The following is a 13,459-nucleotide window of genomic DNA, read 5'->3' as shown; positions in this document are numbered from 1 at the left end:
GGAGGTACTGGAGCCCAAACCCTACCGGAGTAGCCTGTCTTCACAGTGGCTTCCCATCTTTCTAACTACTTCGAAGTCTCATCTCTTACATTCAGTTCACTTGGTAGCGTTTCAAATACATAGTCTGTAGTGAGAAGAAAGAAAATCACTGATCTGGCCCAATGATTCCCACTACAGGGAGGCCCACAGAGGGCAGTGGGCTGCTCAAGATCACACAGCAGAGAATGAGCATATGACAGGCATGTGACCTTGAATGGGAGTCCCTAGCAACACAGGCAAGCCCAGCAGCAGCTTGTGGTTGAGCAAGCAGTACCAAGAACATACAACAGACACTGTCAACAAATGCAGCTTGACTTTAATGCATGGAAGCTCGAAGGGAGCCAGCAGGGAAGGCCTGTCTGGGCAGGAATTCCATGGCTGAGCTGGACTGAGCAGTTGGTGTTCCAGATCTGCGGGGAAGACCAGGTCAACAGCCTAGAAGAAAGGGAAAATAAGATGGATCAATGGCGCCACCTACTGTGAATGGGAAACATTGCATCTCAGTCTGTTGCAGCCTCTCTGTACTGCCCGCGGTAATTGGTGTCTGCAAAGGTGAAACTTTGTATGGTTAGTCTGTTACAAAATAACCAGATGTGGAACTTTGGGTCTGGGTGAGGGGCAGGAGCCAACTCTTTCTACACAGAGCTTATACACGTTTGACATCTTCTAGACTAAAAAGTCAGAGAACTGGGCTTGGCCAACTTCTGTAATATCAACACTGGAGATAAGAAGCAGGAGGAGCAGGAGTTCAAGGCCAGCCTGAGCAACATGAAATCATTAATAATAATGCCAGGAGGTGGTACTGCATTCCTTTAATCCCAAAACTGGGAAGGCATAGGCAGAGGGAATCTCTGTGAGTTTCAGGTCTACATACAGAGTGAGTTCTAGGACTGCAGAGGCTACACAGAGAAATCCTGAAAAACAAAACAAAACAAAACCAACAGCAAATCAACACAACAAAACAGGCATGATGAAGGTGAGGTATGCCTTCGATCTCCACCTGGGGAGGTGGAGATAGGGATGATCAGAAAACTCAAGATCATTTTCACTAAATCTTGAGTTCAGGATTAGCCTAGGCTACATGAGACCCTATCTCAAATGAACAAGCAAACAAATACAGATACTGTATCATTCCTTTTGTGGGAAGTATCCAGACTCTCCCAGAGGGCAGGAAGCAACCAGACTGGCATCATCAGAGGAAGCAGTGGAGGTGACTGGGGAACCACTGCTGACGGACATGTGTTTTTCTCAGATAGTGAAAATGTTCTGAAGTAGATATGGGTGTGGTTGTGTTCCACTACGAATGCATAGTGCTTATGAATGGCGCTCATGAACACAGCTAACTACATTATGTCAACTGCATTTTCACCTTGATAACAAAAGCCACAAGGAGCAAAGCTGGAAGGGTTGAACTCTGCCATCAGCAGGCACTACTTTAGTTACAGGGGCTGTTCGTCCTTCCTCCCAGTCCTTCTCCAGAGAACATGCTTATCAAACACAATCTTTTTTTTCAATATTAAAAAACACTTTTTGTTTTGTTTTTGTTTTTGGTTTGTTTGTTTATTTGAGACAGGGTTTCTCTGTGTAGCCCTGGCTGTCCTGGAACTAACAATGTAGACCAGGCTGGCCTCGAACTCAGAGATCACCTGCCTCTGCCTCTCTGCTGAGATTAAAGGTGTGTGCCATCATCACTCAGCTAAATAAAAATTTTCTTTAGAATGGTGTTAGTACATGTGTGTGAAGGTTAGAGGACAGGTTTATTCTCTCCTTTCACCTTAGGTGGGTTCTGGAGATCAAACTCAGGTCGCCAGGTTTGCACACAAGGTGCCTTTACCTAAGGAGCCACCTTCCTGGATCTCATATACACCCTTACCTGGAAGATTACCTGGGGTGGGGGGGTCACACCTGTAATCACAGCATTTGAGGAGTTAGGGCAGAAGGATTGTTGCCACTTCCAGATGGCCTGGATTATACAGGGAGGCTCTATTTCAAAAACAATTTTTTAAAGTAGAGAAAACCTTTACAAGGAGGCCCAAAACACAATAAGGTTGTTTGGGAGACACCAAGGTCAGTGCCCCATCCACTCACCCAACCCACAAAACCCAGGGATTCGGGACCATACTGGATGTGCAGGACCGAAGCACAGCAAAAGCTGCGGTGTGGTCATCCTGTAGAGGACAAACCTTAAGGAGACTGCACAGGGACAAGGAAAGGCCGTGAGGAAGAACGGAGGGGTTTGTCCCCTTCATAGATGAAATGTTAGGTGCATAAAACATATCCAAGCCACAGAGCCGAACCCCAGACTCAGCATGCTTGCTCATTCCTGGACATGGGCCAAATCCAGGGCCAGAGAAGGCAGGGGATGAGATAACTCCTATTACCTTCTTTATTCAAATTTAGTGTGTGTGTGTGTGTGTGTGTGTGTGTGTGTTGAGTGTGTATGAGTGTGTGCGTGTTGAATGTGCATGTGTGGAAGGCAGAAGACGATTTGAGGGATTCAGTTCTCTCCTGCCACCACACGGGTCCTGGAGATTGAACTCAGGTTGTCAGGCTCGGTAGCCAGCACCCTCATCTGCTGAACCATCTTTCTGTCCTTGTTATTTTTAAATTTATTTCTTGAAGCAGGGTCTTTCTATGGGCCCCAGGCTAGCTTTGACCTCTTGCCTTCCCTCTCCTGCCTTAGCCTCCTGTGAACTGGATCGTCTTTACCTTTAATTTGCTGGAATGTACCACAGACACGGAACATATGGCGTAGGTTCCAGATGCTCACATTACGGACGGTGCTCTACTTAATGGGGAACCTCCTACCCCCAGTTGATTACAGCTCGTCTCTGCCAGGGGCCATCAGGGGTCACCGATAGAGTCAGCACCACCGTAGCTATCACTTACACTCTCACACAGACTGCCTGGCTCATTCCCTCCTTTGCCACCCACCTACTCATGTGGGACACTGGTCAGGTCACTTGCGTTCACCATGCCCCATGTTTCTCAGTTCCAAAGAGGACACAAACCACCAAAGTGACTGTAGTAACTCATGTGTCACACACACTGCAGAGGAGGCGAGGGTGCTGGACACAATGAGGACTGCTGGGTGGGCAGGCAACTGCCCTGCTCCCTGATGAAAGGGCACTGGCACTGGTCCACTCCTGCCTCCCTGGGACCCGTCAGGCAGAAGACAACTTAGATGGGTCACTGACTCTGCACCAGGCTGGGCTAGATCTACATCCTGCTCCAAGCAGAAGGGAAGGCAGGGTGAGTATGAACTCATGCACAGGAGTGACAGAGGCTTGGGACACAGGCATCTACTGTGAGGGGACAGTCACTTCACCAAAGTAAGAGGCTCACCATTCCAGAAGGGTCACACACTCTAGACTTAAACCTTGCTGAGTAAGCAAGGTGCCCTTCAAGTCCCTGGGAATATAACACGGAGCTCTGTCTGCTCACAGGAGGCCTTCAAACCCCCTGCACTTCTCGTTTGTACTGGACAATGATGATGCACTTGTGACCTTTCCAGAGTAAGGCAGTGGGCTGAACACATCAGAGCACCCTCCTACCTCTCTCAAGAAGCCCAAGTTCAGTCTGAGCACCTCAAATCCAGGAAGCCCAGTGGCAGTGTAGTGCCAACTCAGTGGTGCGAAGGTGAAGGGGTTTTCTATTACAGATGCCCTCTGGGTGAACTTAGGCAAAGATTCCAAACCCCAAAGAAATTACAATATGAAGTGCTTCTGGGCTCAAGCATTTCAGATGAGGGGCCCCAGGAGAAGCAACAGGCTTGTGTAACAATGCCTGGGACCTCACCCACCTGCCTCTTCAGTTTATATCCGGAAGGACTGGCTACTTGGGGCCAAGGTAGGAAACGGCCTTTCCTGTTTTGTTGAGGGTTGCCAGCAGGGTGTCTGAGCTGTGCTCAGACTCGATGCAGACCTTCTTGTTGGGCAAGTCAATGTTGAACTCCACTCCTGCAGGAAGAAGCAGACTGGGATGTGGGCAGGGAAACAGGACCCTTCCACTCACTGGAACAGGGCTCAGCCTCCTTAACTACTCCTGTAACACCAGGATTCTCTCCTGGAGCCAGGGAGCAGCAAGTTCTTTCTGTTTTAGGTACTGTGAGCATGACAGGCTCTGCTGCAGGCTCTTCTCTGTGTGTAAGTAGTCTTGGTAACGGGGCTTGAATCCCAGGCCTCAAATACCAGGCAAGTGAATACTCCACTCCTAAGCGCTTTCCTCAGCCCCTCAGAGTTTTCTTCTCTTTTTCCTTTCTCCTTCCTCTCTTTCCCTCCCTCCTCCCTCCCCCAATCTTACCATCACTACTACCTCACTTTCCTACGCCCATGCTAACCTCTCAATTTAGCTTGTGAGTAGAGGTGCCCCTAAAGGTCAGAGGTGTGGGGTCTGGAGTTTTAAGTGGTTGTGAGCTGCCAGATGTGGGTGCTAGGTCCTCTACAAGAGAAATACATACTCTCAACCATCGAGGTATCTTCTCAGTCCCGGATTTACTTATTTTTATGTTTGTGAGTGTTTGTCTTGCATGTGTGTCTGTGCACCACATGTGTGCTGTGCCCACGGAGGTCAGAAGAGAGCATCACTTCCCTTGGTCGTGAACCACCATATGGTGCTGAGAAGTGGGTCCGGGTCCTCTGCAAGGGCAGCTCGTGCTCTTAGCTCTCCAAACGCTTGCTTTCAAAAGCTTATTACATTTTCAATAAGATCATAGGTGAGTGTGTCTTAACAAGTCTGTGTTAGCAAGTGGGAGTGAACAAGTGTGTGGAAGGAATCTGTATACGAACGTGTGTCTCTGTGTGGGGGAGGATGAATGTGTGTAAGGGAGTATATGACAGTGTGTCAGTGAGCTAAGTGAGAGTACATGTGAGTGAGGTGAATGAGCATGAGTGGAGGGTGTGCATGTGTGTGAGTGTGTGTGCCTCTGTGTGTAAGAACACGTGTGATACTCAGAGGAGTCAGATCTCTCCTTCTATGTGGGTCCTGGAATTAAACTCAAGCTTGGCAGCAGCATCCTTTCCCACTGAGTATCTAATGCTTGTGCTCTCTCTTCCTCTCTCTCTCTCTCTCTCTCTCTCTCTCTCTCTCAACGTGGTACAGGGTCTTACATGTGGGGCTCCCCAGCCTTTTTGGTGTGAGTGCACTGGTTCCTAGGGCATCCAACATGCTCAGCAGGCTCTGTCATAAGATTCACCCTCAGATCTCTTGACACTTTTCATTTTGAGGAGGTCCAAGTTACCCAGAGTAGCTTTGAATTTCTCAAATTCGCTCTACAGTCCAGGGAGGCCTGAGCTTGTGATTGTCCTGTCTCAGCTTCCCGATTAGTGTGATGACAGGCCAGCTTTTTTTTTCCCCCCTCTGGTTTTGTTTTTTCATGACAGGGTTTCTCTGTGTCACCTGTCTTGGAACTCACTCTGTAGACCAGGCTGGTTGGCCTTGAACTCACAGAGATCCACCTGCCTCTGCCTTTAGAATGCTGGGATTAAAGGTTTATGCCACCACTGCCTAGCTGTCCCTTGCTTTTCAGCAGCTCTCCCAGGTGTTCCCACATCTGCTCACTGATTTGATCCTTCCGGGGACAGAGGATCAGGTCTGCCACCATTCTAGAGTCAGTGCGCCCAAGCCTGCGTGGCCAGACCTGTGCAATGCTTCCACACTGTAAACTGGAGTAGAACTGTGGGACACCAGCCCGAAACATGTAGGGTGTTAACAGCCACTGCCAAACTGCCTTTTTTGTCCAACCCCAACTCACACAAACCCACAATGCCCTCCTCTAAAATGGCATGTCAATGAAAAGGCCTGGGTAGCTATGGTCAGGACTGTGACAGCCCTTGGCTTCCCCAGCTGTCAAAAAGGGGTGGGGTTAGCCTGAATGCTCTTTCCAAACTAAGTCAGCCCTTAGTCTGACTACCCAGGCCCTACACAACTCAAAAACCCCTCAACTGTCCTCAACAGGAGAGGCATAAGGGCGTGCCTTAGTTAGGGTTTCTATCGCCAAAACAACCTATGGCCAAAAACAACCTGGGGAGGAGGGGCTTTACTTTGCTTAAACTTCTAATCACAATCCATCATGAAGAGTAGGTCAGGGCTGGACATCCCTGGAGGCAGGAGCTGATGCAGAGGCCATGAAGCAATGCTGTTTACTGGCTTGCTCCTCATGGCTTACTCACCTTGTTTTCTTATAGCACCAAGAACCACAAGGGCGGGGTGGCCCCACCCACAGTGAGCTGGGCCCTCCCACATCAATCATCAATGAAGAAAACACCGAGGCTTGCTCACAGGCCAGTCTGGTGGCGGCATCTTCTCAGTTGAGGTTCCCTCTGCCGAAATGACTGTGGCTTGTATCACGTTGACATAAAACTAGCCAGTGCAGGAAGAAACTTATTAAAGGTAAAGGCCCCTCAGCACCAGAAGGGCTGTTCAGCCCATGGTACAGGGCATGGCTACAATCTCTAAATCTACATATAAGAAAGAGTTACAGTCTCAAACTTCCAAGAGGGTGCTGGGAATTGACCCCAGGGCCTTTGGAAGAGCAGTCAGTGCTCCTAACCACTGAGCTATCTCTCCAGCATCCCCCATTTCATTTCTGAAGTGTTTTGGGCACATGCTGACATTCTCAGATCTCATCTGGGGAGGGCCAAACCCTGGGGAGGGAAGCCTGTAGCTGTGTGGGAAGTCACCAGCCAGGTTCTCTCCAGTGCCTCAGATTCTTGTGAACAGTGTAGCTGGGCATGGTAGTTCATGCCTATAATCCCAGAACGCAGGCAACTGAGGCAGGAGGACTGTTCAAAGTTTGAAGTCTATCCCGGGCTTCCCATGGTAAGTTTCAGGCTAGCCAGAACTATAACAGGAGACCCTGTTTTAAAAAAAATAAAAAGAAGACATTCCAGCTCACAGGGCTCAGCAGCAAGTCCTGACTCACTCTCCCTGTGGGATTTGGGCAAGGCACTTCCCCTCAGCCACTGACGTAATCTATCCTGTTCCACCTTGGAAAGTCCCACTCTGGACGGACGATGTGAGAGCTGTTTCACCCCTCAGTGGTACTGTTACACTAGGTTTTGTTTATTTATAAGTTGTAAAAGTAGGGTCTCACTCTGTAGCCCAGGCTGGCCTCAAATTCATGGCAATGCCTTGTTTGTCTCTGCCTCCCAGGAGCTAGGATTACAGCTATGAGCAGCCACACCAAGCTTTGCTTTGCTTTTATAAACGTATGGTTTTATTTTCTTGCAGTACTGAAGGCTGAATCTAGAACATCATACGTGCTATGCAAGCACCCTACTGAGGAGCTACACTCCAGCCTCTTCAGTCATTTCTATTTTGAGACAAGGTCTCCCTAAATTGCCCAGGCTAGCCTTGACTTTTGATCTTCCTGAGCTTCTGGGTTTACAGGCATGCACCACCAGGCCTGGTGGTTTTTACTCTGTGTGTGTTGTCACACTGGAGATCACCAGTATACCACCTAGCACCTAGGCTCCAGAGCTGGACAGTGTGGCCAAACACCAGCTCTGTCCTGCAGGCTCGGTGAATTCAGCCAAGTCATTGTACTCTAAACACTTCCTGTCTTCATAAAAGATAGAGTCACTGGGCATTCAAACAGAGGCTGGTCCATGACTACCAGCTACACATCGAGACCCTGAAGAAAGAGGTGGGGGAGGGGAGTGGTGAAAGACTCAACAAAATGGAGTTGTATATGGTGGCACAAGTTTGTAATTCCAGCATTCAGGAGGCAGAGGCAGAAGGATTACTGTAAATTTAGGACCAGCCTAGTCTATGTGGTACATTCTAGGACAACCAGGGCTACTTAGCAAGGCTCTGTCTCAAAAATAAGACTAAGCTAGGTGGGAGGGACAGGGGAGAATTGCAGTGAATGAAGACGTGAGGTGGCTGGAGCGGGGTCCAAAGGCATCCATCCCCGTGTGAGCCAAGTGCACACAAGGCACACACATTTCAGTTTCACTGTTAGTCCCAGCTGAGCTGCAGGTGCAGCAGATCCTTCTAGACCTCAAGCATCCGAACATGACTCCTGTGTAACAGTCTCCCCATCCCATCTCCAGTGGAGGACCACTCACCTCCCAGCTTGTTGAGGACCCGGGAGACTGCTTCGGCACAGCCCTCACAGGTCATGTCCACAGAGAACTCGTGCTTCTGCAAGAAAGAGAGATTATGAGCTAGGCCCTAGAGTGACCTATACACTGTCCCAGGGGCTCTGAGAGAGTGGGCACAATCTCACTGGAGGTCTGTCTTTGAGTCCAATCTAGTCAACAGGTAAGGGTGTGTGTGCGTGCGGGGCTTCCATGTATTACAGGCAGTACCAACAGAAAAGATCTCCACAATGTCTTTTGCAAGGTCTGATGCATGATGAACTGTGGCAGAAATTTTCCTTTCCAATCTATTTGCAACGGGAGGCCTGTGATTGGACAGGGAAAAGGGAGGCGGAGCTAAGGGTAGAAGAGAGGGAGCAGGGAGAACCATGGGAGAGCAGAGAGCAAGTACGAAAGCTGATGTAAAACCATCATGGCTTTAATTAGCCATATGCTGAGATAATATCTAAAAGTTAAGATAATTGGGATAACTTGTCTAATTGTGTGGACATCTTGTGTATTGAGATTTTATCGATATATAAATCTGACTGTCTAATTATAAGCCTTAGGAATTTTGATTTTCCTGGGTGATGGGTAATGTGGTGGCTGATCGAAGGGTGGACAGTCATGGGGCTGGCATGACCGCGAAGGGAACTCAGGAGCTCCTCCTTCTCTTGAACTCCATAAAAGAAAGCCCCAAACAAGAAGTAGGGCCCTTGAGTACCCTCACTCAGATGGCAGGCTGCTCTGCTGCAGTGTCTTCTGGTCTGTTTTGTATATTGTTTTGTTCTTAATAGTTTCTGTGCTACTTTGTAATCTATGTGCACCTTTATTTTAACTCTTTGAATAAGAAGCCAAGAGCATAGAAACACCAGTCCAAGATCCCAACCACCAGTAATGTTACTGCAATAACAAAATAGCAAATAAATAACAAACAAACAAAACAAATAACGAGAACAAAACAATGGCTCTCCCTCCCCCTGATTGATTTGTTGTTGTTGTTGCTACATTGAGAACAGGTTCTAATTATGTAGTCCAAACTAGCCTGGAACTCACTATACTGTCCATACTGGGCCTCAAGCTCTGTCTTCTTGCCTCAGAAACCCATGTACTGCATAAATAGGTACCCAACAACATACCCAAATTCAATGCCCACCTTCCCCATGAAGCTCATCAATATTTCTAGGGCAGGCTGAGTGAGCGTTATCTGAGTGCTTGGGAGCAGAAATGTCCCTGATTAGGTAATATTTGCAGACACATAATGAGGTGTCTTGGGGATGGAATGAGTCTAAACATGAATCATATTTATGTCTACAGCCTAAAGGTAATTTCATGTTAATGTTGTTAATGAACCATGTTTGGGCACCTTGTAGTATCAGGCCCCTGGCTAGTCTGAAACTCCCTATAAGGTTACAAACTCACAGAGATCTGCCTGCCTCTGCCACTTGAGTCCTAGGATTAAATTAGTACTTTAATCTAAGCACTCGGGAGGCAGAGGCAGAATTAAAGTCATGCACCACCATATCCAGCATACTTCTCTTTTTTGTTTTGTTTTTAATGTGCATATGCATGTATGCATTCATGAGTTTATGCACACCAGGTATGTGCAGGACTGCACAGAACTCAAAGGAGGCTACAGCATCTCCTGGAACTGGAGTTAAAGCTGCTATGTGATGGTGGGAATATAGACTTGGGTCCTCTGCAACTCCTTTGTGAAAATTAGGAATCAGCAGTTAAGAACACATACTGTTCTCCCAAAAGACCCAGGATTGGATCCCAGCATCCTCATTAGCAGGCTCACAACAGCCTGTAACTGTAACTCCAGGAAGATCTGATGCCCTTTTATGGACTCCACAGGCACCTACACACATACGCACATACCCACACTTAGACACAGGTATATACATATAATTTAAAAACAAAAACAAAAATCTGGGTGGTGTAGGCACATGTCTTTGATCCATCAACACTGGAGGCAGAGACAGGCAAATCTCCAAGTTTGAGGCCAGTCTAGTCTACAGAGTGAGTTCCAGGACACACAGAAAAACCTTGTCTAAAGAAACAAAACAAAAAAATAAAAATAGGGATAGAGAGATGGCTCAGTAGTTAAGACTGCCTGTATTCTTCCAGAAGACCTGAGTTCCCAGAACTACGTTGGATGTTACGGTTACCACTGTAACTCCAACTCTAGGGGAATCTGAAGCCCTCTTGTGGTCTCTGCACACAAGTGGCACACACACAATAAATAAAAATAAACCTAAATGATAGTAAGAAGCAAGTAAATATAGTTATTCACTTATTTGCATGTGGGAGTGTGTGCATGGCCTAAGTGTGGACGTCAGGAGCTGTCAGGCTTGGAAGCAAGGATCTGAACCAGCTGACCCATCCAGCAACCCTCATGTCCCCCTGTTGCAGTATTTTCTAGCTTGGAAAGAGAAGCATTCATTTCCTTCTGCTCAGGATTCACTAATGTGGTGAGGTCATAGGTGCAAAGGCCCTGGGGAGAAAGGCTTTCTTTGCTGCAGGCAAATCTTAGCACAGCAGAGTGCCCAGCTCCCACAACCTGACTCTCAGAAGAAGCTCTGAAAGGGGGCTTAAGTGTATAATTTTTGCTGCTCAAGGAGCTAAAGTCAACAGTTATCTGAGGACCAGAGCAAGAAAGGACTTCTTTTACAGTACAGAGGTCAGAGGCCAGGGGTCCACTCCAGGAGGCCAACATTCCAACTCAGAGCTCCCAACCTCCGCCTACAAATTGTGCAACTAAACATGATGACAGAAAGTTGGCCTAAGGGACAGCACGGTCCAGTCTTCACAAGGGTATCCCTAGACCTTCTCCACCTTCTGGGTGTCTCCCCAGTGCCACTAGACTTCTTACAAAAGGATCCTTTAGGGCTTGGGTTTGAGGCTTAGTGGCAGAGCACATACGTAACATACATAGGACCTGGATTCAACACCTAGCACCACAAGACAAAACTTTAAGCCGGGTGTGGCAGCTCACTTCTGTAATCCCAATCCTTGAGAAGCTAAGGCAGGAGGATTGCTAAAAGAATCATCATGGGCTGCATATTCGTTTATAGCCAACCTGGGCTACAGTGATGTTTTGTAACAACGAACAAAATGAATCCTCTTAAGTATAATGTATATATTAATTTTATACTACATGTTGTTGTATTACTATATAATATAATATATATATGTATATATACATATACATATATATATGTATATATACATATACATATATATATATATTACTTCAGAAAGCCAGTAAGTGGTATGATTCTTTTACAGACACTAGAACTGGAAGAGAAGGAATGGAGGAAGAGGAGGAAGGAAAGGAGGAGGAGAAGGAGGAGGATGAGGAGGAGGAGGAGACTGTTCCTCTAGAGGACACTGCGTCTTTGAACACTGGTGTCTAGATTCCCGATTACTAGCATCTGCGCATCTCTGATGTGCTGGACCATCTCTAAACACCTTTGTTACACTGTCTCCTTTAATCGCTACAATGATTCAACAAGTCAGGAAACCCGTATTCTTCCTTCTGAGAGATCAGAAGGCTGAAGCTCTGGGGTTAAGTACTGACCCCAGGAGACACAGCTCATGTGTAGGAAGGCCTAGGTTGGAGAGAGAACACAAAACTTGAACTTTTAATCAATGAGGTCCATGTTAAAATGGGATGGAAGCCTGCCTACCCAAACTACCCTACTTGACCTATATGAACATAATAGTCACTACTCCTTCGGGACAGATGGATGGGTTACTGGCTGTGTTATGTATTTGATGATATAATTCCAGTTAATACCAACTTCAGTCCTGAAAGGTTTGTTTTTCAGTCCCTATTTTACGGATGAGGAGATAACGGCTCAGAGAGGCAGAACAACTCGCCTGAGGCTGGCTAGCTGGCAAGCCAAGGGCAGACTTTCAGGTTTCTGGATTAAGCTTTGGCCTGCAAACCATCTTGGGTAAGACTTATTTCCCTGGCTAGACTGGAGGTAGCACTTGACCACTATCTCCCTGCATTTAACAATTGGTCTTGATAAGGTGCCAGTTGGTCTCTCATGATATCCTGCACAAAGCACAGACAGGATCTGAAGACAAAGGGCAGGAACCACAAGAACAACACCTGAGAGGTTTAAGGATTTGAACCAGGAAGAAGTCTCAGGTTCATTCCCAGAAGGTAAGCTGCTAAAACACAGAATACTCCTGGGAGACCTCTGGGTTCAGAGGCACTGAGAGCGAAATGCTCGGTACTCCATAACTCCAGGCAGCATCTCAGAAACTCAGCTGCAATTAGTGCTTGCCTCCAAACAAGTACAACTGGTTTTGCCCAACACTTCCCAGGTGGTCTGGCTTCATCTTGGATCCTATCTATCTAGCTCCCAACAAAAATGCTTTCCAACAAGCACTGAGGTTTTTTCTGCTCTTCTTATGTGATGTGTCAAGGCCTCGTGTAAGGCCTTCATTTAACTAAGCAATGAGGCTACAAGCCGCCATATAAAGGAGTGGGGTGAATTCAAAGGCAAGATAAGCGCTGCTCTCGGCTCCTCAAACTCTGCTCTGAGCTTTGGGACTTTCTGGTTGGAAAGAAAGTACCCTGTCGGCTCAGTGTTGTCCGATGCTGAAGTGGAAGCAGGCCAGAGTGGGAAGGAGAGGTGAACAGAGACGTGCTTCTCTGGAAACTCGCTAGCAGGGCTACGGGGGTTATGAACGTGGAAAGGACAGGTACTGGCATCTATATGTGGGTTCTCTACCCTACATCCCTGCCTCAGTTTCCCCATCATGCAGAAAAGGATGGGGCTGCCTCTCGAAAACTCTCTAGAGCGATCCGGAGGCCTGTGTTCTGCATTACATTGCTTTCTACAGCTTTCCCAAGGGTCGCGAAGCTGGAGGACCAGTGCGGGAGGTAAGCCGAGAAAAGACTGACGCTCTGGCCACCGCCTGCGCCCTGACAGAAGCGTCTGGCTCGGAAACGGTGCATCGGGCCGGAGATAGAAGTTCCCGCGGGCCGAATGGCCACTTACCGGCATGACTGATGCAGCACACACAGACAGCGGCGGCGGCAGCGACAACTGGAACACCTCTCCCAGACACCAAAGCGGCGCTTCCGGAGAGCGCTCCTGGAAGCCCCGCCCTAAGGCCAACCCATCCTTCGGCCAGGCACCGCCCTAGGGGTGGGCTCCACTTGGGCCCCGCCTCTTCCGGAGTCCAGCTTCGGCAAGGCCCCGCCCTTTGAGGAAGTATCTGCTAAGTTCCCGTCCCTCCCAGCTCAGTTACAGCTAGGCTCCTCCCTTGGGCTGGCCTCCACTTGGTTACCGCCCCTTTCTGATATGAATATTTCA

The 13,459-nt window shown here is 47.9% G+C and overlaps 1 protein-coding gene across 1 annotated transcript; it reads right to left on the bottom strand.

Moving 5' to 3' along the window:
* Nucleotides 1-332: 332 nt before the first annotated feature.
* On the bottom strand, nucleotides 333-13,256 carry Atox1 (antioxidant 1 copper chaperone). Its single transcript, XM_028775923.1, has 4 exons — nucleotides 13,142-13,256; nucleotides 8,109-8,184; nucleotides 3,842-3,998; nucleotides 333-474 (listed from the first exon to the last, which is right to left on the bottom strand). Exons 1-3 carry the CDS (start codon nucleotides 13,145-13,147, stop codon nucleotides 3,874-3,876), a joined length of 207 nt encoding a protein of 68 aa, XP_028631756.1. The 5' UTR covers nucleotides 13,148-13,256; the 3' UTR covers nucleotides 333-474; nucleotides 3,842-3,873.
* Between the last annotated feature and the right edge of the window lie 203 nt (nucleotides 13,257-13,459).

The sequence above is a fragment of the Grammomys surdaster genome, unplaced genomic scaffold (genome assembly GCF_004785775.1).
Source record: "Grammomys surdaster isolate TR1022 unplaced genomic scaffold, NIH_TR_1.0 262, whole genome shotgun sequence".
Classification (NCBI taxonomy): Eukaryota; Metazoa; Chordata; class Mammalia; order Rodentia; family Muridae; genus Grammomys; species Grammomys surdaster.
This window is presented reverse-complemented; position numbering and strand designations above follow the sequence as displayed.

Excerpts from the sequence above, each read along its gene's own strand:
- Atox1 (XM_028775923.1), bottom strand. Across the intron at positions 3,999-8,108 it reads GGTCCTCAACAAGCTGGGAG|GAGTGGAGTTCAACATTGAC; the intron begins GTGAGTGGTCCT and ends TTCTTCCTGCAG.